General features: G+C 44.7%; 1 protein-coding gene across 1 annotated transcript in view; it reads left to right on the forward strand.

Annotated features, from left to right (window-relative positions):
• DYNC2H1 (dynein cytoplasmic 2 heavy chain 1) overlaps positions 1 to 19,141 on the forward strand; it is a 274,850-nt gene that overhangs the window by 78,578 nt on the left and 177,131 nt on the right. The window contains exons 51-59 of the mRNA XM_032844099.1: positions 490 to 603; positions 1,626 to 1,768; positions 5,912 to 5,993; positions 7,918 to 8,072; positions 9,340 to 9,477; positions 14,089 to 14,202; positions 14,747 to 14,907; positions 15,520 to 15,643; positions 16,463 to 16,584. Of these exons, the coding sequence (XP_032699990.1) occupies positions 490 to 603; positions 1,626 to 1,768; positions 5,912 to 5,993; positions 7,918 to 8,072; positions 9,340 to 9,477; positions 14,089 to 14,202; positions 14,747 to 14,907; positions 15,520 to 15,643; positions 16,463 to 16,584 (1,153 nt within the window). The remainder of the gene's footprint in view (positions 1 to 489; positions 604 to 1,625; positions 1,769 to 5,911; positions 5,994 to 7,917; positions 8,073 to 9,339; positions 9,478 to 14,088; positions 14,203 to 14,746; positions 14,908 to 15,519; positions 15,644 to 16,462; positions 16,585 to 19,141) is intronic.

Below are 19,141 nucleotides of genomic sequence, written 5' to 3' on the forward strand. Positions count from 1 at the left end.
ATACACGCTGAACGGTAACACGTTTAGAGGTGGGGGAGAGAGAGAGTGCTCTCCCCGGCACCCAGGAAGTCGGCACAGCAGTCTCCTAGGACACACAGTAACTTGGGGCGGAAGGTAAAGGCCAGAGGAAGACTGTGCGTATAAATTCCAGGAAGAGGGAGTATTTCATTATATTTATGGGACACAGAGAAGCTCAGTGAGGCTCAGGTACAAGGTCTCATCTGGGAGAAGTGGAGAAGAACCGTGCACACGGGCGGACAGCTAGGTGGCCCACTGCCTTGGACGGCTGTTCAGGGGTTTGAGTTTTAGCAAGTGAAGACAACAGAGGGAGATTTGTGAGTAATCGAGAGGTGATAGGGTTGTGTATTTTTGGAAACAGCCCGAATAAGGGCAGAGACACCAAAATAGAAGAAGTGTTGTGGATGTGTTTGAATGTGCTTGAACTGGGGTAACGCAGCTAAAATTCACGAGAAGTGCCGTGTTCCGTAGGTGAAGTTCCTGGACTCTATACCCTGGAAGAATTGGAACCTTTGCTGTTGCCTCTCAAAGATGAGGCTTCGCAGGATGGCTTTTTCGGGCCGGTCTTCAATTACTTCACATATAGTAAGTGACTATTGAATTCATCAATTCAGACTCTGGCTCATGTGCAATAAATACCATTTAGTTTGCCATATTTTCTGATTAGGTTGCAAAGGTATCTTAAATCTTGGGTCTATTTGGTAATTTACACTTTTTTTTAATATGGTACTTTTAGAAAAGCTAATCTTTAGTGAAAGTGTGTCAGCAAAATTTTAGCAAAAGGGAAAGGTCAAAGTGTTTCAGTCTCCCTTGGAAGCATTTACTTCAGTGCTTCTGTTTCTCTGTGGTAAAGCCAGCGCTTAGACCGCCTGTCTTAGAAAATTACTGAACCGCTTACATTTTGACAGACTCTCTAGTTTTCTCTAGCTCAGCAACTTTCTCTGAGCCCCAGAAGCAGTTTTATGTGCTGTGCGTGTAGCCCCATTGACGACGTGGGGGTAAGGCACTGCCACACTTAACTCCACTCTGTCCCCGAAAGGACGTTTCTTATTGAAGCAGAGAAACTGGATGAAGAGCTACCACCCTTCCCTCTCCTTCAAGCTCCCGAGGAAGCGCTGCCGCAGTTCTGAGACACAGGTCATCCCGGTGCTGTTTGACCCAGTTTCAGAACAAAGAAAATGAAGCAGAGTTTCCAAATTCCTTTTCATGAAGGGAAAATAACATTGATATTGAAACAGAAAACATATATTTCTCCTGAAAGAAAATTGGAGATCAGTTTGCTTGTGAATATTGAAACCAAAATCCTTAAAAGAAACATTGTAAGGTAGAATCCAGTATCACCTTTGAAAAGTAACATATGAAACAGCAATGTGGTATGTACACTTGCGTTCTTCCGGAGTTCCTTCTGGATCTGTTCTCTTAGCATGCACACACACATACACACACAGGTGTTTTTTAACAAAAATAAAAATCGTAACTGTAATACTGCCTAATGGCTCCTGCCATTTCATTTTAGAAAATTTTAAACTCATAAAAGCAGACCGCATACAGATATCCCCAGTTATTATTGTTTTAATGCCCATAATAATCTTCTTATATTTTTTTAGGAATTCAACAAAACTTGCATATAGTCTTGATAATGGATTCTGCAAATTTAAACTTCATCATAAACTGTGAGAGTAACCCAGCTTTGCATAAGAAATGCCAGGTCTTGTGGATGGAGGGTTGGTCCGACAGCAGCATGAGGAAGGTAAGTTTCACCTCTAAGCACGGAAATGCAAACCAGCATATTTTCTTTTTGAAGTTACAGATTTTCCTGACTTTGCTTTGGCGTTTGTTATATTACCTTAATTGTGGTGCTGAACATACACGTTTGAAAACCCCTCTTTTTTCTCTGAGCTCTTGTGTGACGTGGTCGAGTGTCAGACTTCATGTTGAAGAGTATGTTCTTAAGGACAATGGAGGTACTTACTGGACTTGAAAAATGTTATCCTTTCATTAGCTAGCCTATGCTGAAAACATCGCAGCAGTAATTTGAGCCATTTTTTAAATTAAAAAAAATCTTTAAAACATAAAACATATCTTTAAAACAAAAACTATCATTGCGGTGCTAAGTTTTGGGAGAGGCATGTGTTTGAAGTGTGAACCCATTGTACCATCCTAACTAGAAGCCTTTGCCATAGCTTTGTTTGAGAAATTATACTTGTCAGCATTGTCTCTCTGAATAATATTTATATTCTCCATCATTCATTTCTTCATTCCTGTGTAGTAGAGGTACAAACTGTGACCTATCATGAGTCAGAGGGAGGAGTATAATTTGGGATAAGAGACAAGGTTTTACAGATGAGGTGATATTTTAGTTAGATTGCAGCAATTAGATAAAGGATAGGAAAATAACACGAATGAGCTCACACAAATGAGCAGCTTCATTAAGAAGTAATTATCGGGTCTCTAAGCTGTAGGAGATCTAGGAGAGAAAACGCAGACGAAAGCCCTGCCCTCATGGAGTTTACATGGTTCGGGCGGGATCGATGAGATGACAGCATGCCTGGTGATTCGGAGGGTCAGCAGGAAGCCCATTCTGCGGTTAGAGAGTGGTTCGCAGGGAGAGGGGTTGGAGATGAGGTCAGGGAAGGACGAGGTCAGCAGTCAGGACGGGGCTTGGGAGCCATTCTCAGGACGTTAGCTTTTCCTGGAAACCGGTAAGGGAGCCTTTGGAGGTTTTGACATGTTGTTCTAATGTCTTAATGGGATGACTTTGGCTTCTAGGTTGCAAATAGACTCTGGAAGGCCGGGGTCGAGTTAGTTACAAAGCTGCTGCAGTAATCCAGCAAGAGCGAGGGACGGCGCGCATTAGGGACGGAGCGGGAGAGGTGCTGAGAAGGGGTTAGATTCGGAATACGTTTTCCTATAGAGACAACCGAAGTTGCTGGCAGACTGTACTAAGGTGTAAAAGGAGGGGAGGACCCAAGGATACTGCCAAGGATGCTGGCTTAAGTCCCTGGAAGGATGGAGTGACTGAGTGTAGAGAACGGGGAGACTGAGAAGAGCATTTTGATGGGAGGACATGAGGCTTCCGGTTGTAGACATGTTCGTTACGTGATGTCGGACCTCCCAGCTGCAGGGCGGAGAAGGCGTCCGGATGCAGCAGTCCGGAGTGCGGGGGAAGGAAAGGTCAGGCGTCCAGGATAAAAAAGTGGGAATTGTCAGAGTAGAGGTGGTATTTTCTGTTATGAGAGTGAATGATATCCCCAAGGAATGAGCGTTGACTGCAAGGTGCAGAGAGCCCCGCACTGTGGTCTGGACTGGGCTCTTCTTCAACACGCTGAGGTTGACGCGGGGAGGCGGGAACAGCAAGGGCTACGGAGAAGGGGCTGCTGCGGGGAAGCAGGAAGGAAACTGCGGAGTGTGAAAACGAGCACACGCTGCATTTCGGGGGGGCGTGCACAAACACATGGGGCCTGGGAGCTGTTGCCTGTCGCTGCGCGGAGAAGATGGGGAGGCTGATGAGGCAGCCTCATTTAGGAGCTGCCGCACTGGGGTGTGTTTCAGAAACAACGAGAAGGGCCTGGAGAGAGCAAGTGTGGTCCCTTCTCGGGAGGCCTTTTGTTGTTAAGTGGAAGAGAGAAATGGGTCAGTAGGATGGGAGTGGGTGAAAATAATAACTTGCTTTTTTAAGCTTCTGAGATGAGACAGACTGTTGCATGTTCCTGTGCTGCTGGGAATGCTCACAAGGAGGCAGAAGTTTATGGAAGGCAGAAGCGTTGTGGAGCCATGTCCCTGCAGAGCAGGCAGTGTGCGGGTCTAGTGCACACGTGAGAGGACCGGGCACGGGCCTTTGCAGCGAAGAAGGCAGAGTCCAGGGCCCGGCTCCAGCAGGGGTGCCATCGGGAAGAGTTGGACAGTCTTCTGGTTGTTTCTGCTTTCTCAGTGAAAGGAAAGTGAGGAGTTGACAGAAAAACCCAGGGAAGAGCTGGTGGCGTCCTGAAGGGAGGCAAGAAGGCCTGCAGGGCAGTCCGCACAAGCGACAGGGGGAGGCTGTGGAGAAGGGGGCGTGGGGGCCGGGTGGCCTAGGGGTTGGAGTGAGTCGGCCACCAGGCCAGTCAGCATAGCGTGTGTGTCCCTCAGTCACCTGCACGCTCACCGGTGCAGGCCTGCCGTGGGCGCTCGCTTGCCCTTGGCCCTCACTGGGGTCCATTACTCGAGTGTGACCCCGCGCGCAAGGGCCAGGAGCTTGCGAGCTCTGATAGGAAGATGGCGAATGACAGCACAGCGACGCTCAGGCTCCTAGAGCGCGGGTCTCGCTGGAGCGTGAGGGTTATTGACCTCACGAAGGGGGCGGGCTGGGCCCACTGGGACACTTGCCAGTGAGACGGCGGAATGTGTCCAGGGATTGTTAGTGGCATGGTCTCAGGGTCCGAGCCTTTGGGGTGAGATGGGATTGGCTGAGGAGAAGGTGGTGGAGAAGTTGACAAGAGGACAGGACTTGAAGGAACGGAGAGGCGAGGGTGTGAATAGGAGTTACTGGAGCTCATGCGCCATTCTTACCTCTGAGGGGGCGTGGAGGTAGAGGGCAGCGTGGGCCAGTCCGGCCAAGGAACGCTTTGCAGACGGGGGCGTTGTTTAGGGGTAGACCGTGGTCTTGTCACCCAGCGTCACTGATGGAACTGTACGTAACTGACACGTGGACTGATGCGTGGAAGTTGTACGTATGTAACGTGCGCAGCATGACATGTTGGTGTGCGTACGTCTTGTGAAACGCTTCCACGGTCCGGCCGGTTGACAGAAGGACAGACTAGTTTAAAGAAAGCAAGTTTCCTACGAAAAAATTTCCATTGATTTGAAAGGATAAATTTAAAATATTCTCCCAGAGGCTCAAGGTTTTTGGCAAAATCAGTGAAGATGTTTGAGGAAAAAACTGTACTCTCCAGTCACGAACCATGGTGCTCTCAAGTTCCTCGTCAGTTAAGGGCCTTTTTTGTGATGCTGCGTTTAGTCTGGGAGATCGAGGAAGTGAGGCTTTGACCCGCACGCCTGGACATGCTGGGCTTCCTGTCACAGAAATGTCAGTGCTCTATTACTTCAGTTTTCTTCCCAGGAAACTGATAGCTTCTTTCTCTAAAACTTAAAAAAAAATTTTTTTTAAGTTTTTTTATTTATTTGTTTGACAGAGACAGAGACAGCAAGAAAGAGAGAACACAAGCTGGGGGTGGGGCAGAGGGAGAAGCAGGCTCCCCACTTAGGAGGGAACCCCATGTGGGGCTCGATCCCAGGACCCTGGGATCATGACCTGAGCCAAAGGCAGATGCTTAACCCACTGAGCCACCCGGAAGCCCCTAGATTATCACACTTTCCATCATCATAATGATGTGTTTATGAAACTTGATCTTATCTGTGGTGGTGCGGCAAAATCTTAGCGGTAGCTTGACAACAGATTGTTTCTAGGATTATCAGTTATGAAATTGTTAATTACCAGTTGTGGAATTACTTTCTTTTAGTTTTTTCTTATTTAGGAAAACTCAGAATCCTTACTATCCCCTTATGCCCTGATGCCAAATAAAGCTTTTTGTTTTTCTTATTTTATGATTTTAAATAGCATTTGTGATTATTTCCTAATTCAGTCTAAACTGATTTCCTTCATTTCACATGGTCTGGTCATTTTCAAGTGAGGTGTTGTCAGTAATTCGCAATCAACTGGTGGTTGATGTGTGTCAAAATCTTGTCTAGGAAATAATATCTCTGAAGATGCATATATTCATTATTTCTCTTAGTCTGGTAAGAAACCTAGAAGAAAAGCGTTTTTTTTTTTTTTTAATTTTTAATCCCGATACTGGGTTTATTTGAACTTTTTCATACTGAGATGAGGTTTGAAGAAATGCTCTTTCTGTTTTAGATACCTGAAATGTTGTTCAGTGAAACAGATGGTGAAGAAAAATATAGTGACCAAAAAAGGAAAGAAGAAAAAAAAACCTCAGGTAGTATTTTGATGAAACTGACTTTGTGAAAGACTTGCCTTTTTCTGACATTACAGAGTCATTAAAGATTCACAGCGATGATGAATTTGAACAATGATAAACTAACATAAAGCTTTCTTTTAAAAAAAGGTTTATTTATTTATTTGAGAGAGTAGATGGGGTGGGGCAGAGGGAGAGAGGTCTGAGAGAATCCCAAGCAGACTCCGTACTGAGGGCAGAGCCCAACGCGGGGCTCCATCCCTGACTCTGAGATCACGAACTGAGCGGAAACCGAGAGTCAGATGTTCCACAGACTGTGCCCCAGGTGTCCCCTAACAAAGATTTCTTTTGATGAAAATGAAACTAAAACTATGTTTATAAACTCATGTTTATGTCATTTTATATGGGACCTGGCTCATTATCTATTGTTTACATTTAAGAAGTTAAACAGTTACACTTTGCCCGGATGATTGGATGTGCTACTTGCTTGGGTGTCTTTGGCTGGAAGGCTAAACTTTTCTGTTAGTTTTCACTTTTCGTTGAGACAGGTCACAGCACGCAGCTCATACGTGAAAAGGTTTATGGTGCTCTTTGAGTGTGGACGTCATATTTTCTTAGCTGTACTCTGATTAGTTTTGCCAGTTCCCAGTTCATTTTGAATGTAGTCTTTTTTAGTATCATAGCACATTCATTAATTTATCTAATGATCCAGTCACCAATTAGTTATTGAACTTGTTTTGCCTTAAGCACGGGGCTGGATACTAGAGGTGCCTTGGGAGCCCCTAGTGTAGTGGAGAGTAGCAGGAGTTGTGTTCTGTATCAGCGTAAACTCTGAAACCGTGAGGTGAGTGACGGTAGGAGGTGATACGGAGTGACTCTGAGAGTGAGGGGATGTACCGGCACGTGTTACGGCAAGTGGACGCGGCAGACGGGCAGTTTGGGGAAGACCGGCTAGGGCGGACAAGGCTCTGAGAAACCCAGCAGCTGCTTTACGGGATCTGTGAACAGCCCGACGGCTGAGACACGCACGGGTGAGTGGTAGAGTGAGAGATGAAGGGAGGGCAGGCGGCTCCGGGAATGACAGGCCTCCCATGTCACGCTGAGGAATTCGGATTCTGACTTGCGGGTGATCTGAGGTCATGGAGAGATGTTAGCGGAGATGTAGCCAGAATCTTACTGTAGAAACACGAGTGTCTGTGTCCATCGTTTTCCTCAGTTACTGGAAACTAAGGGTGTGTAGGGAGAAACCGAGGGCGATCAGAGCCCTGGGCAAGGCCACTGCAGGAATCCTAGAGGAAGGAATGGACGGGGGGGGGTACCCAGTGGCGTGCTGAGGGGGGCCTGATGACCCGATGGCTGCAGCCGTGAGGAAGGAGGACATGAGGACATTTCTCAGGGTTCTGGCTTAGAACAGCAATGAGAAGTTGACTTTACTGACCAAGGCAGAGAATGCGAAAGAGCATGGATTGAGGCGATGAGAGGAAGCTAATGTGTTTAGTAACAGATGTGTTGATCCTGTGTGAACCGAGTCCTCCTGTTTTGGGTTGGAGGTCCTGTTTCGCCCTGTGTCAAACGACAGTGGATCCGTGTTCCTTGCTTCGGTGTCTCTCTTCCACAAGCAGCTTTTGCCGCGTTTGCTCCTGGATTACATGTTCTGTTGTTCCAACTAACTGACGTGCTGTGACAACCCGTAGATCTCTCTTTCGTGCAGTGATAAAAGTGTTCAGAGGAAACATGTCACAGTGGACAGACAGCACTGATATTAAGTAACTCAAATACATAAGGAACATGGGAGCTGTGAACAGATGTACCTTTATGCAAAGATGATGCCTCGTATTTATAGTTCTGTAGATGGAAGTATCTGGTATGAAATAGAGTTGAGATGATTTTCTCTCCTTCGTGATGGATCATGTATATATCACATCATTTTGTTTTCTCTTTCCAGTTGATCCTGATTTTCTAAAGTCATTTTTATTAATCCATGAGTCTTGTAAAGCACACGGCGCGACACCGAGCCGGTATATGACCTTCCTGCGTGTGTACTCTGCCATCAGTAGCAGCAAGAAGAACGAACTGTTGAAAAGACAGCATCACCTGCAGGTGCTGTACCGGCCACCTCCAGCTGTTGTACTTTGCAGTATCTGAGATCAGGCTTTAGAGTGACCTTTAGGGGCGCCTGGGTGGCTCAGTGGGTTAAGCCGCTGCCTTCGGCTCAGGTCATGATCTTAGGGTCCTGGGATCGAGCCCCACATCGGGCTCTCTGCTCAGCAGGGAGCCTGCTTCCTCCTCTCTCTCTCTGCCTGCCTCTCTGTCTACTTGTGATCTCTGTCAAATCAATAAATAAAATCTTTAAAAAAAAATAGAGTGACCTTTAAAATTAAATAATACCTTAGAATACTTTTGTCTCTCGCTGAGTACATTCTGAGCAGTTGTCTTTCTGCATTTCTGCAGTTACAGAGCTTCGACTTAAACGCTGGCTTCGGAAGTTGTCTGAGAGCATGAGCTCTCCAGAGTCCTCGTGTCTCTCTGTTAGTGTCGTAAACTAGGGTCCTTCCGAACTGACAGTCCTCTCACCCCTCTGCCTAATTCAGAGCAAGCCTCTAACTGTACTTCAGGAAGGTCATTCTTTTGCTTCAGTTCTCTGTGCTGCTGTGGGTGAACTACTTAAACTTGCTGACCTGCGCCTTAATGGGGTCCGTTGGGTGTGAGCTGATTAGATGAAGAGCCAGCAGGCTGCTGTCCTCCGTGCTGGGTGCTCGGTGCGTGTTGGTTACGATGCTTTTTGCAGTTACTGTCTCCGAATCCTCTCACTTGTTAGGTGACCAACCGCTAACTCCTCCTGCAGAGGAGGGGGTATATTTTTCCTGTTCCTTCCCTGGATGACTCATGGGTCGTGGGATGGGTGCTGTAACGGCCAGCCCAGGGTCCGAGGCCCACCCACGAGGAGGCCTTGAGTCCTTTTACGTACTCAGGGAGCCTGAGAAGTGGAGAAGCTTTGCTGAGTCTTTCCTTGCTTTCTGTTTTCTGTCTCAGCAGTTCAGTGGGGAAAACCCTGGTCTTGCAGCTCTCAAACATGTGTCGACTGCTCCGCTGTCCAGTGCCACTTAGAGCTGTTTGTCTTTTGTGCCTCAGCTTACTGGGCACGTGGCTGAATGAGTTATTGTCAGGAGCAGCGTGGACAACCCAAGCCCACTTGCTAACGTTTGTGTGCACACGTTTTCCCTGGATTCTTTCTTTCTGAAAGATTTCCTTGATTCTTTCCCAAATATAAGAACATTCCATTGGATGTATATATCCCCCATCTTTATCCGTTCATCAGGAGAAAGCGTGTAAAATCCCTTTCTTTATGCCACTTCGACTGCTGCAGGCTGGTGTGTCTAAGCTGAACGAAGCTAAAGCGCTTGTGGACGAGCTGAGCAGGCGAGCCGGGGGGCAGAGTGCGCTGCTGAGGACGAAGCAGGAGGAGGCGGACGCAGCCCTGCAGGAGATCACCGCATCCATGCAGGTGGGCCAGCGGCCGGGGACGCATGCCCGCTGCCGCGCGAGGGGCCACGTGTCTGCTCACGGGGCTTGAAGACATGCTCCCCGTCCGTGCTGAGTCCCACGGCCGGTGTTAAGGACGTGAGCTGTGGCGGAAAAGCAGAGTATTTGCCCATGTTAGTTTAAAGTCATAGCTGTGTTCTTCTCAATTCGCCATCTGCTGACCTACAAACCTTATAAATATGGAAACATTTCAGGTTGGTTTGAATTTGTCAGTAAGCGACCTAGCTTATCCTCCTCTAGTTAAGTCGGTATTAACTTTTATTTATTATTTTATTTTCTTAAATTATCCCCTTAAGGCTTCAAAGGCTTTTTTTCTCCTGCCTTTAATAGTCTCAAGATTTACAAAATAAGTCTTTGTTCATTTTACTTACATTTTCATGATATTTTAGTATTTTGATTCTCTCCACTTCTTGCCATTGCCTTTCCTTTGTTGAACCCTTCAGGGGAGATTTCTTAGTCGGTCTTCTCCGCACGGGTGCCGCGTCCGCATGCCCTACCTGGCTGCTGTGGCCACGCCTCTGTGCTGGCCGCCACCTCATCCGCCTCCCTCATCCTCAGCCCTCCTGTCTCATCTGGGCTGCAGACTCACATCCCCAGTCATCTGCTGGGCATGTCTTCTTAGGCGTCTGTGAGCATCGTGGCCGGGTCACATTCTGTGTGTGTTATATCCCCGTCTCCTTTATCCGATCATCCGCTGATGGACGTTTGGGCTCTTTCCGTAGTCCGGCTATTGTAGATAATGCTGCTGTAACATCAGGGTGCCTGTATCCCTCTGAATTAGTGTTTTCATCTTCTTCAGGTAAATACCCAGTAGTGCGATTGCTGGGTTGTACGGTAGCTCTATTTTTAACTTTTTGAGGAACCTCCATGCTGTTTCCCAGAGTGGCTGCACCAGCTCGCGTTCCCACCAGCAGTGTAGGAGGTTCCCCTTTCTCCGCATCCTCGCCAGCATCTGCTGTTCCCTGTGTTGTCGGCAACACAGCTAATTGTTGAAGACAGAACTTCCAGATTATATCAGACTTATGTTCTTTCAGTCCTTCCTTTCATGAATCACTCAGTTCTGTAAGTTTACCTCCTTGATTACGTCTCAGATGTGTTTCTCCATCTTCATGTCGGTGACTGTTAACCTTACTGCAAGTCTAATGCCTCTTTTATTTAAATTAACTTCCAATATTTACTAGACTAACATATAAATCTCAATAAATGAAGTGGCATAGAAACTCACAAAATAGTAAGTTTGGAAGGTTATGATTTAAAGACTTACTATTGAGGGGCGCCTGGGTGGCTCAATGTGTTAAAGCCTCTGCCTTCGGCTCAGGTCATGATCTCAGGGTCCTGAGATCGAGCCCCACGTCAGGCTCCCAGCTCATGGGGAGTCTGCCTGTCCTCCTTCCTCTGCTGCTCCCCGTTTGTGCTCTCTGTCATGCTTGCTTGCTCGCTCTAAATAAACAATTAAAATATTAAAAAAAGGAGACTTATTCTTGAGCTACAGTTATCTAGGCCGTGTGCTACTGGTGTCATGATAGTCAAACAAATCATTAGAACATTAGAAAGTTCAGAAATAAATTAACGTGCATTTTATTGATTTTATTCAAGATGCCAATTAAATGGGGAAAAGATAGTCTTTTTAAAAAATGGTATTTGAATATCCGCATAGGGAAAAATAAACAAGACCTTTACCTTAAACTTGAACAAAAATTAACTGAATATGGGTCATAAATCTAAATGTACAGCATAAAATTAAAAACTTTGGAAGAAAACAGGAGAAATGTTTATGATGCTGGGTGAGACAAAGAGTTTCTAGATGGGACACCAAAATAGGAGAAGAAAAATGTTGATGAAATTGGACGCTGTTGAAATTAAAAACTTCTCTGTGAAATACGTTCTGAAGAAAATTAAAAAGCAAGTCACAGACTGGGAGAAATTTACAAAACAAAAATCTGATAAATGACTTGCATCCAGAATATACAGAAACCATTAGAACACAACAATAAAACAAAAAGTCTAATTTAAAAAAGGGCAACAGATTTGAAGGTGCCTGTGGGATAGAGGACATAGGAAGGGTCAGTAAGTGCCCGAAGAGATGCTCGACATGGTCCGTCATCCAGAAGCGTGATCCCTTCTTTCCAGACATTGAAAGTGCTGCTTCCTTCCAGCTTCTGTTGTCGCGATGGAAATGCTCCAAGTTCCATTTTGTTCTGGTGCTTTGCAGGTCATCGTTTTCTTTTTTCTGTCTTGAGACTTTGTGGAAGTCATTGTTCTGAAGGTGACGTGATCTGCCGTGGCTTAGGTTTACTTCTGTTCACTGTGTCGGACACCGTGTGGCTTCTCCCCCGGGACTCTTCCCTCCCTGTTCCCAGGAAGGCTCCGTGCCACGTGCGGTCGGGACTTCCCTCCCTCCGTGTCTCTGTCGTCCCTCTCTAGGGTGCTTAGTACTTGGACTGTAGGCTTCCCCTTCTGCTTCTCTAATGTTCCTATGCTTCCTCAACTTTGTCCTTCTCTTTTTGCTCCACTTCCTTTAAAAATTGACCCTTTTCTAATTCTCCTCTTGGGTTTTTCATTCCTGCTATGATGGTATCTCTCAGGAGGGTCGTTAGCGTCTCCCGTCCCTTTTTGTTGGTCGGTTTCATTGTTGCATCATTGCCACTTAGGCCTTGGGGGATACTTGCTGAGATCTTCTGTTTCCCAGCTGTATTTTCTTAGGTACTTTTCATACTTGATTGTTTTATTCTTATTCACAAGAGAAGCTTTCTTTGTAAGTTTGGTCATCTTCACTGGAGTTCTGAGGGTTCTCAGGGACTGTGAGCTTTACAGGAGGGTTGTCTAGACTGACTGAAATGACAGAATCAGGATTTCCCCTGATATGCCTGAAGAGTTCCATTGGCATCTGGGAAAATCCCCAAAGTGACAACATTTCCAGATACGTGATGGTTACGCGCACACTCAGCGTTTCTAGGATTTTATTGAGTACCTGACCTGGTCAGCAATGTATACAAAGTCAAGTGTAATTTTCATGCTATAAAACTTGAGCATCACTTTTTCCTCAAGGTATTTTGGGAACAATATAAATATTTATGTAAAGCAGCCAACCATTTTTATTATTGAAAATACCTGTCACATACTTACCTCTGGAGTAATTTGAGATAGGAAACCTGCGAGGGCTGTGGGAAGGGTGACTTTGTCTACGAAAGGAGGCCGTTGAGCAGTGCTTGCGCCCAGTGGGCCGTGGTTACACGGGGATGGCTGGGCCGCTCCCTGGTCTGGCCGCTTGCAGATGGGTTTTCTATGACTGTAACTAGTGGTATTGCCTAGCTGAGATGCAGGAGAGTGGCCGTGTATCTTGTAAGTTAGCAATTTTGCTTAGTTATAAAAAGCAGACATTTTGGTTCATCATTTTATTTCAAAGTCCAGTCTGGAGAGACAGCTAAGTGTGAAACCGTGTGAACTTCCAAAGCTTGCAGCTCCGGGTATGTGACATAAGGAAAGCAAAATTCAATACCATGAAATCTCGAGGAGGGGTAACTTCCAGTTGGTGGAGCAGGTTAATAAAAGAAGCAGCACGTGAGCTGGGCCCTTGAGCGTGTGTCCATGTGCGGTGGAGAACGGGAGCGCCCTCCTGAGGGCGCTGGTCGGGACTGGAAGGTGGGCGGCCGAGCACTGATGGGCCTGCTGGGCAAGGGGGCTGACGGGGAGACTGCGGAGGGGCGGGCCGGGGCCCTGATTCTCGACTTCGGCTCCAGATTGGAACCACCTGGTACGTCTTTAAATATTTCTGGGCCCTCACTGCACCCAGATGAAGTATTTCAATATATTTGGCAACAGAGCACCAGGGGTGGTGTTTAAGCTCCCCGAGTGATTAGAGTGTGGCTGAGAACTGTTGCGAGGGCTCTTGAACGGTTTCTTCACAAATTTCCTCTCTGGTTTTTCAGTAAGCATCGACAAACCAGATGGAATCAGGCACAATCATCATCTTTATGTACGCGGGATTCTGGATGTTTGCACGGCCAAAAACTTCACGTGGCACCAGTATATAATTTAGTGTTGGACTCTGTACTGGTGTTTGTTGATTTATTTACCATCGTATTATTTGTCACAATTTCAACTTTTGTCTACAGTAAAGTATAGAAACACAAAGTTCTGATATCCTCTAGTCTCTAAGAATTGTTACTCTTTGTGTTAGAATTATAAAAGATTTTATTTTTAATTTTTTCGTGTATGAGATGAGCATAGTAGTACTAACATCTGGATCACTCATTGCAAGTGTTACATGTGTCTTATGATAATTTTCTCAGTTCTGCAATTCTGAGTTGCTTGATTTTTATATAATAAGCATTTATTGCTTTGCTCTTCAGAAAAATCAACAACAAATAAAGCGTTGAAACTTCCTGATAATAAACATATAGTAAATTATAGCATTCGTTTCCCAGGCATCTTAGAAACTCTCACGTCAATTAACATTAGAAAAATATTTAATAGAAAATGTTATTTTAAGATAACTTATATTTTTGATATAATGCTTTAAAATACTGAGTGCATGAAAATTAATCGGAATGCCATTTAAATATTCCCATAGGATGCTAGTGAGCAAAAGACAGAGCTTGAAAGACTGAAGCACAAAATTGCCGAGGAAGTTGTTAAAATTGAAGAAAGAAAAAACAAAATTGACGATGAGTTAAAAGAAGTGCAGGTGAGCTACAGTGGACGTGTGGTTGGAGCCGGGTCTGACTCCCCACTTGTCTAGGAGTCCTAGCGGTGTTAGCGGCCTGGCCTAGCTGTCAACCAGGAGAAGAGAGTTTTCACAGAGGAGAAGAGGCGGGGAGGTCTGCGGGGAGAAGGAAGGTCATCAGAGACTATCTGTATCTTCCGTGAACCGTGGTGTTCGTCTAGGAGAAAAATGTGCTGTAGGGGAATTAAGTCAAACTCTTAGGCCCCTTTTTTGGTTCCTCACTAAGTTATCAGCCAGCTGGTTGTAGAATGTAAGGAGCTTCTTGAAAATGGCAAATTGTCTCAACACAAATTGGATTTTTCTAAATTAAACACCTACAGTCATGGTGGCAAGAATGTGAAGATTTTGTATTTTGTGTGTTTCAAGGCATTTTGATATTTGAAGAGAAAGGATATTAATAAGTCGAGTTGTTTTTAATAAAATGACAAATATGCAGTAACTTCTAGAGTTAGTGACTTTTACATATATATTTTTTGAAAATATTTTTTGGTCTTTGTCTTTTTAGCCTCTAGTCAATGAAGCTAAACTCGCAGTTGGAAACATTAAGCCAGAGTCTCTTTCAGAAATTCGCTCACTGCGCATGCCGCCCGATGTCATCAGAGATATTCTGGAGGGTGTTTTAAGGTTGATGGGTATCTTCGACACGTCTTGGGTGAGCATGAAAAGGTAAGTTTTTGAATTTGTAAAAAATGTTATTTTTTCGCCAATGAAATACACATTGATTGGTTGATTCATTTATTTAGATTTTATTTTTAAGTCATCTCTACAATGCACAGGGCGCTCGAGCCCACAATCCCTGGATTAGCAGTTACGTGCTGTACTGACTGAGCCAGCCCGGTGCCCCTTGTTCATATTTTTAAATATTTCTTATATTGTTTCTCGAGCTGTGCCTCATTAATTCCCTAGTTCCACACTTGGCTATAATATTTCAAGATACTGCATGTGATCCTCTGCCAAGATCTACATTTTCCTTTCTCCAGAATAAGTGACGTGAGTGTCCACAGAGGCAGAAAGGAATGCCTGAGATCCTGAAGAACATCTCAGTAAGGGCGGTCATTTCTTTGGCCGGCACACAGCACAGAGCACTGTGTCGCCTGTGATTTACTGAGGGGGAGAGCATCATCCCTGTTCTCAGAGTCTTGCGCTCTTGGCAGAGTCAGACCAGGGCAGAAGGACTGAGGGCAGGGGCCCCAAAAATAAGCCAGGACATAAATCAATGTTCCTGTCAGAAATGGCAGACTTTGTGTAGCCTCATTTGAAGTAATGTTTTCATTTTAGTTTCCTTGCAAAAAGAGGTGTAAGAGAAGACATAGCAACTTTTGATGCACGAAATATTCCAAAGGAAATAAGAGAGAGCGTTGAAGAACTGCTTTATAAAAATAAGGGATCTTTTGATTCAAAGGTAATTTTTAACAGCTGTGCTATCTGTTCGCTTCCCACACTGCGTAATGTTCTGCTTGTTGAAATGTGATGACTTTTCATTACTGATTATTTACCCTGTCTAAAAATTAAAAGTGGAAAAAAAAGATAACCTGTAGGGATTCTGTGTCAGAAGGCTTGACTGCAGATAGGGGGTAGGACTCCAGGCTGGGTCTGGGGAGCACAGTTAGTGTCCTATGTGCTGTTGAACCTTCCGACCTGCTGGAAGTCCTCTGTCATGTCTTAACTTCTAACTTGCCTGGTCTGCTTCTCTTTCTTCCTTCCTGCATACTTGTCGTATAATGACAGATAACCTGCCCTATGGTACTTGTATCTCATTTTAGTGAATAGTTTGAATTCCAGGATTCTGGTATTTTTTTTTAGACCTTTTATTCAAAGTGTCACGTGCAACATCTCTGGTAACCTGGTTTCAGAGTGCTTTTATCCAGTAAAGATGTGTCCCGGGGCCAGAAGACGAAGAACTGATGCTTGGTCATTGTTGTGGACAGACACCTGTTCATTACAAATGTAGCTAACGGAGTGCTGGTGTCGATAAAATATCATTATGTTAAATATCTATGTGGTTCAAAAACATTCATTTTGAAGCAGAAGTTCAAGGTTATCTTAATGAAAATAATAATTGACGTTATTGTTATTTTAACTGTCAACCAAAAACTCCATTGGGGGGGATAAATTATTAAATGCTTAAGTAAAATAGACTAGAATTACCTTTGCTTTTATTTGAAATGCTTTTATTTGAAATGACGTTAGGGTGCTGGCTAACTTGTGCTGCCTTTTCCAGAATGCGAAGCGAGCCAGCACGGCGGCCGCCCCTCTGGCCGCGTGGGTTAAAGCCAACGTGCAGTACTCCCACGTCCTGGAGCGCATCCGGCCGCTGGAGGCCGAGCAGGCGGGGCTCGAATCGTGAGTGAGAGCCGGTGGAAAGGAGTCCAACTCTTGCTTATTTGCCGCCACTTAATGACTTAATTATTGGGGTTTATGTTTTATGTCTTGTTTATATCTAAAAAGACAGCTGACAACCTCAAAACATGGAACGTGAATCAGTTGGATAAAATTAAATGTCAGACCAAAAGAAAAAGCAATTAAAAGAAGGTAGAGAGCAGAACCAACTCATTTTTCCCTTCTACCATTATTATGTTGTTGGGAGGATAATTGGTGCAAGTTCTTTTACAGAGAGCTGACATTCTGTGAATGAATACTGCTATGGTACAAAAAGTAGGTTTTGGAAAGTTAGGGCTTTTCGATTTGTCTTCTCCTTCCAAGTTCGAGGAAATGTGTTGTATATATTTCACAAAACATGGTCTGGGCAGGTAGGGGGACAGTTTCACATTTACTTTGGGGCTCACTGCTTTAACTGGTGGTGTTGCCTAAGTCAGCGTTGGTTCTAGCGCAGATCGAGAGGCAAGTTATGTTCTCGACTGATCTACGTGTGACCTCATTTCCTCCTACCCTGGACGAGGAGGTTGTTAGCCACTCGAACTTCTTTTTCTCAGTATACTTATGTGAAGTATAGGTAGGTTTTATATATATATGCGGGTTATATATATGTGTGGTGTATATTTGTGTGTGTGTGTGTGTGTGTGTGTGTGTGTGTATGGGTTAATTCGTCACATATTTTTGTGTAATGGATAATGTCAGGTGTTAGCCTTATTTAGAGTAAGTATTTTTCACACCTGAGACATACCGTATCTTAGGGGTATGTTTCTTTCTTTCTTTTTTTTTATTAATCACTTTTTTAAATTTATTTTCAGCATAACAGTGTTCATTGATTTTGCACCACACCCAGTGCTCCATGCAATCGGTGCCCTCTCTAATACTCACCACCTGGCTCCCCCAACCTCCCACCCCCTGCCCCTTCAAACCCCTAAGATTGTTTTTCAGAGTCCATAGTCTCTCATGGTTCACCTCCCCTTCCAATTTCCTCAATTCCCTTCTCCTCTCCATCTCCCCTTGTCCTCCATGCTATTCCTTATGCTCCACAAATAAGTGAAACCATATGATAATGGACTCTCTCTGCTTGACTTATTTCACTCAGCATAATCACTTCCAGTCCCGTCCATGTTGATATAAAAGTTAGGTATTCATCCTTTCTGATGGAGGCACAATACTCCATAGTGTATATGGACCACATCTTCCTTATCCATTCGTCTATTGAAGGGCATCTTGGTTCTTTCCACAGTTTGGCGACCGTGGCCATTGCTGCTATAAACATTGGGGTACAGATGGCCCTTCTTTTCACTACATCGGTATCTTTGGGGTAAATACCCAGTAGTGCAATTGCAGGGTCATAGGGAAGCTCTATTTTTAATTTCTTGAGGAATCTCCACACTGTTCTCCAAAGTGGCTGCACCAACTTGCATTCCCACCAACAGTGTAAGAGGGTTCCCCTTTCTCCACATCTTCTCCAACACATGTTGTTTCCTGTCTTGCTAATTTTGGCCATTCTAACTGGTGTAAGGTGGTATCTCCATGTGGTTTTAATTTGAATCTCCCTGATGGCTAGTGATGATGAACATTTTTTCATGTGTCTGATAGCCATTTGTATGTCTTCATTGGAGAAGTGTCTGTTCATATCTTCTGCCCATTTTTTGATATGATTATCTGTTTTGTGTGTGTTGAGTTTGAGGAGTTCTTTATAGATCCTGGATATCAACCTTTTGTCTGTACTGTCATTTGCAAATATCTTCTCCCATTCCGTGGGTTGCCTCTTTGTTTTCTTGACTGTTTCCTTTGCTGTGCAGAAGCTTTTGATCTTGATGAAGTCCCAAAAGTTCATCTTTGCTTTTGTTTCCTTTGCCTTTGGAGACATATCTTGAAAGAAGTTACTGTGGCTGATATCGAAGAGATTACGGCCTATGTTCTCCTCTAAGATTCTGATGGATTCCTGTCTCACGTTGAGGTCTTTTATCCATTTTGAGTTTATCTTTGTGTACGGTGTAAGAGAATGGTCGAGTTTCATTCTTCTACATATAGCTGCCCAGTTTTCCCAGCACCATTTATTGAAGAGACTGGCTTTTTTCCACTGTATGTTTCCTTTCTTGCACATCTTTTTGTTTTTCTTAATTTCCTCCTTGTTAAAGTTGACTATGATTTGTGTGGACGTATCACATATTTATCCACAGCCTTAAAACGGACGCTCACCCACATTCAGAACCTCTGTGTGGTATGTGTCCTTCCTTACTGTTCTCCCCCTGGAGCCTCCTGTCCTGCTCCGTGTGGGCCTGTCTGCCAGGCCTGCGACTCACAGCTGCTGTCTTGACGCTTCTCTTCACCAAGGTTCCCGCGACTTTCCCTTCCTCCTGTTTCTGATTGTGTTCTTTTGTTTCGGGTCCTCCTCTTTCTTAGGTTAGTCCTTCATTTTTCTGGAACACATCCTCCACAGGAGAAAGGGTATGTAGGTCGAAAAACGTTGTGACATCTTGCCCGTCTGAAGTTACAGATGTTGCTGCTGTGTCCGACC

Source organism: Lontra canadensis, unplaced genomic scaffold, assembly GCF_010015895.1.
Source record: "Lontra canadensis isolate GAN:19392208 unplaced genomic scaffold, GSC_riverotter_1.0 scaffold147, whole genome shotgun sequence".
In the NCBI taxonomy this organism is placed as follows: domain Eukaryota; kingdom Metazoa; phylum Chordata; class Mammalia; order Carnivora; family Mustelidae; genus Lontra; species Lontra canadensis.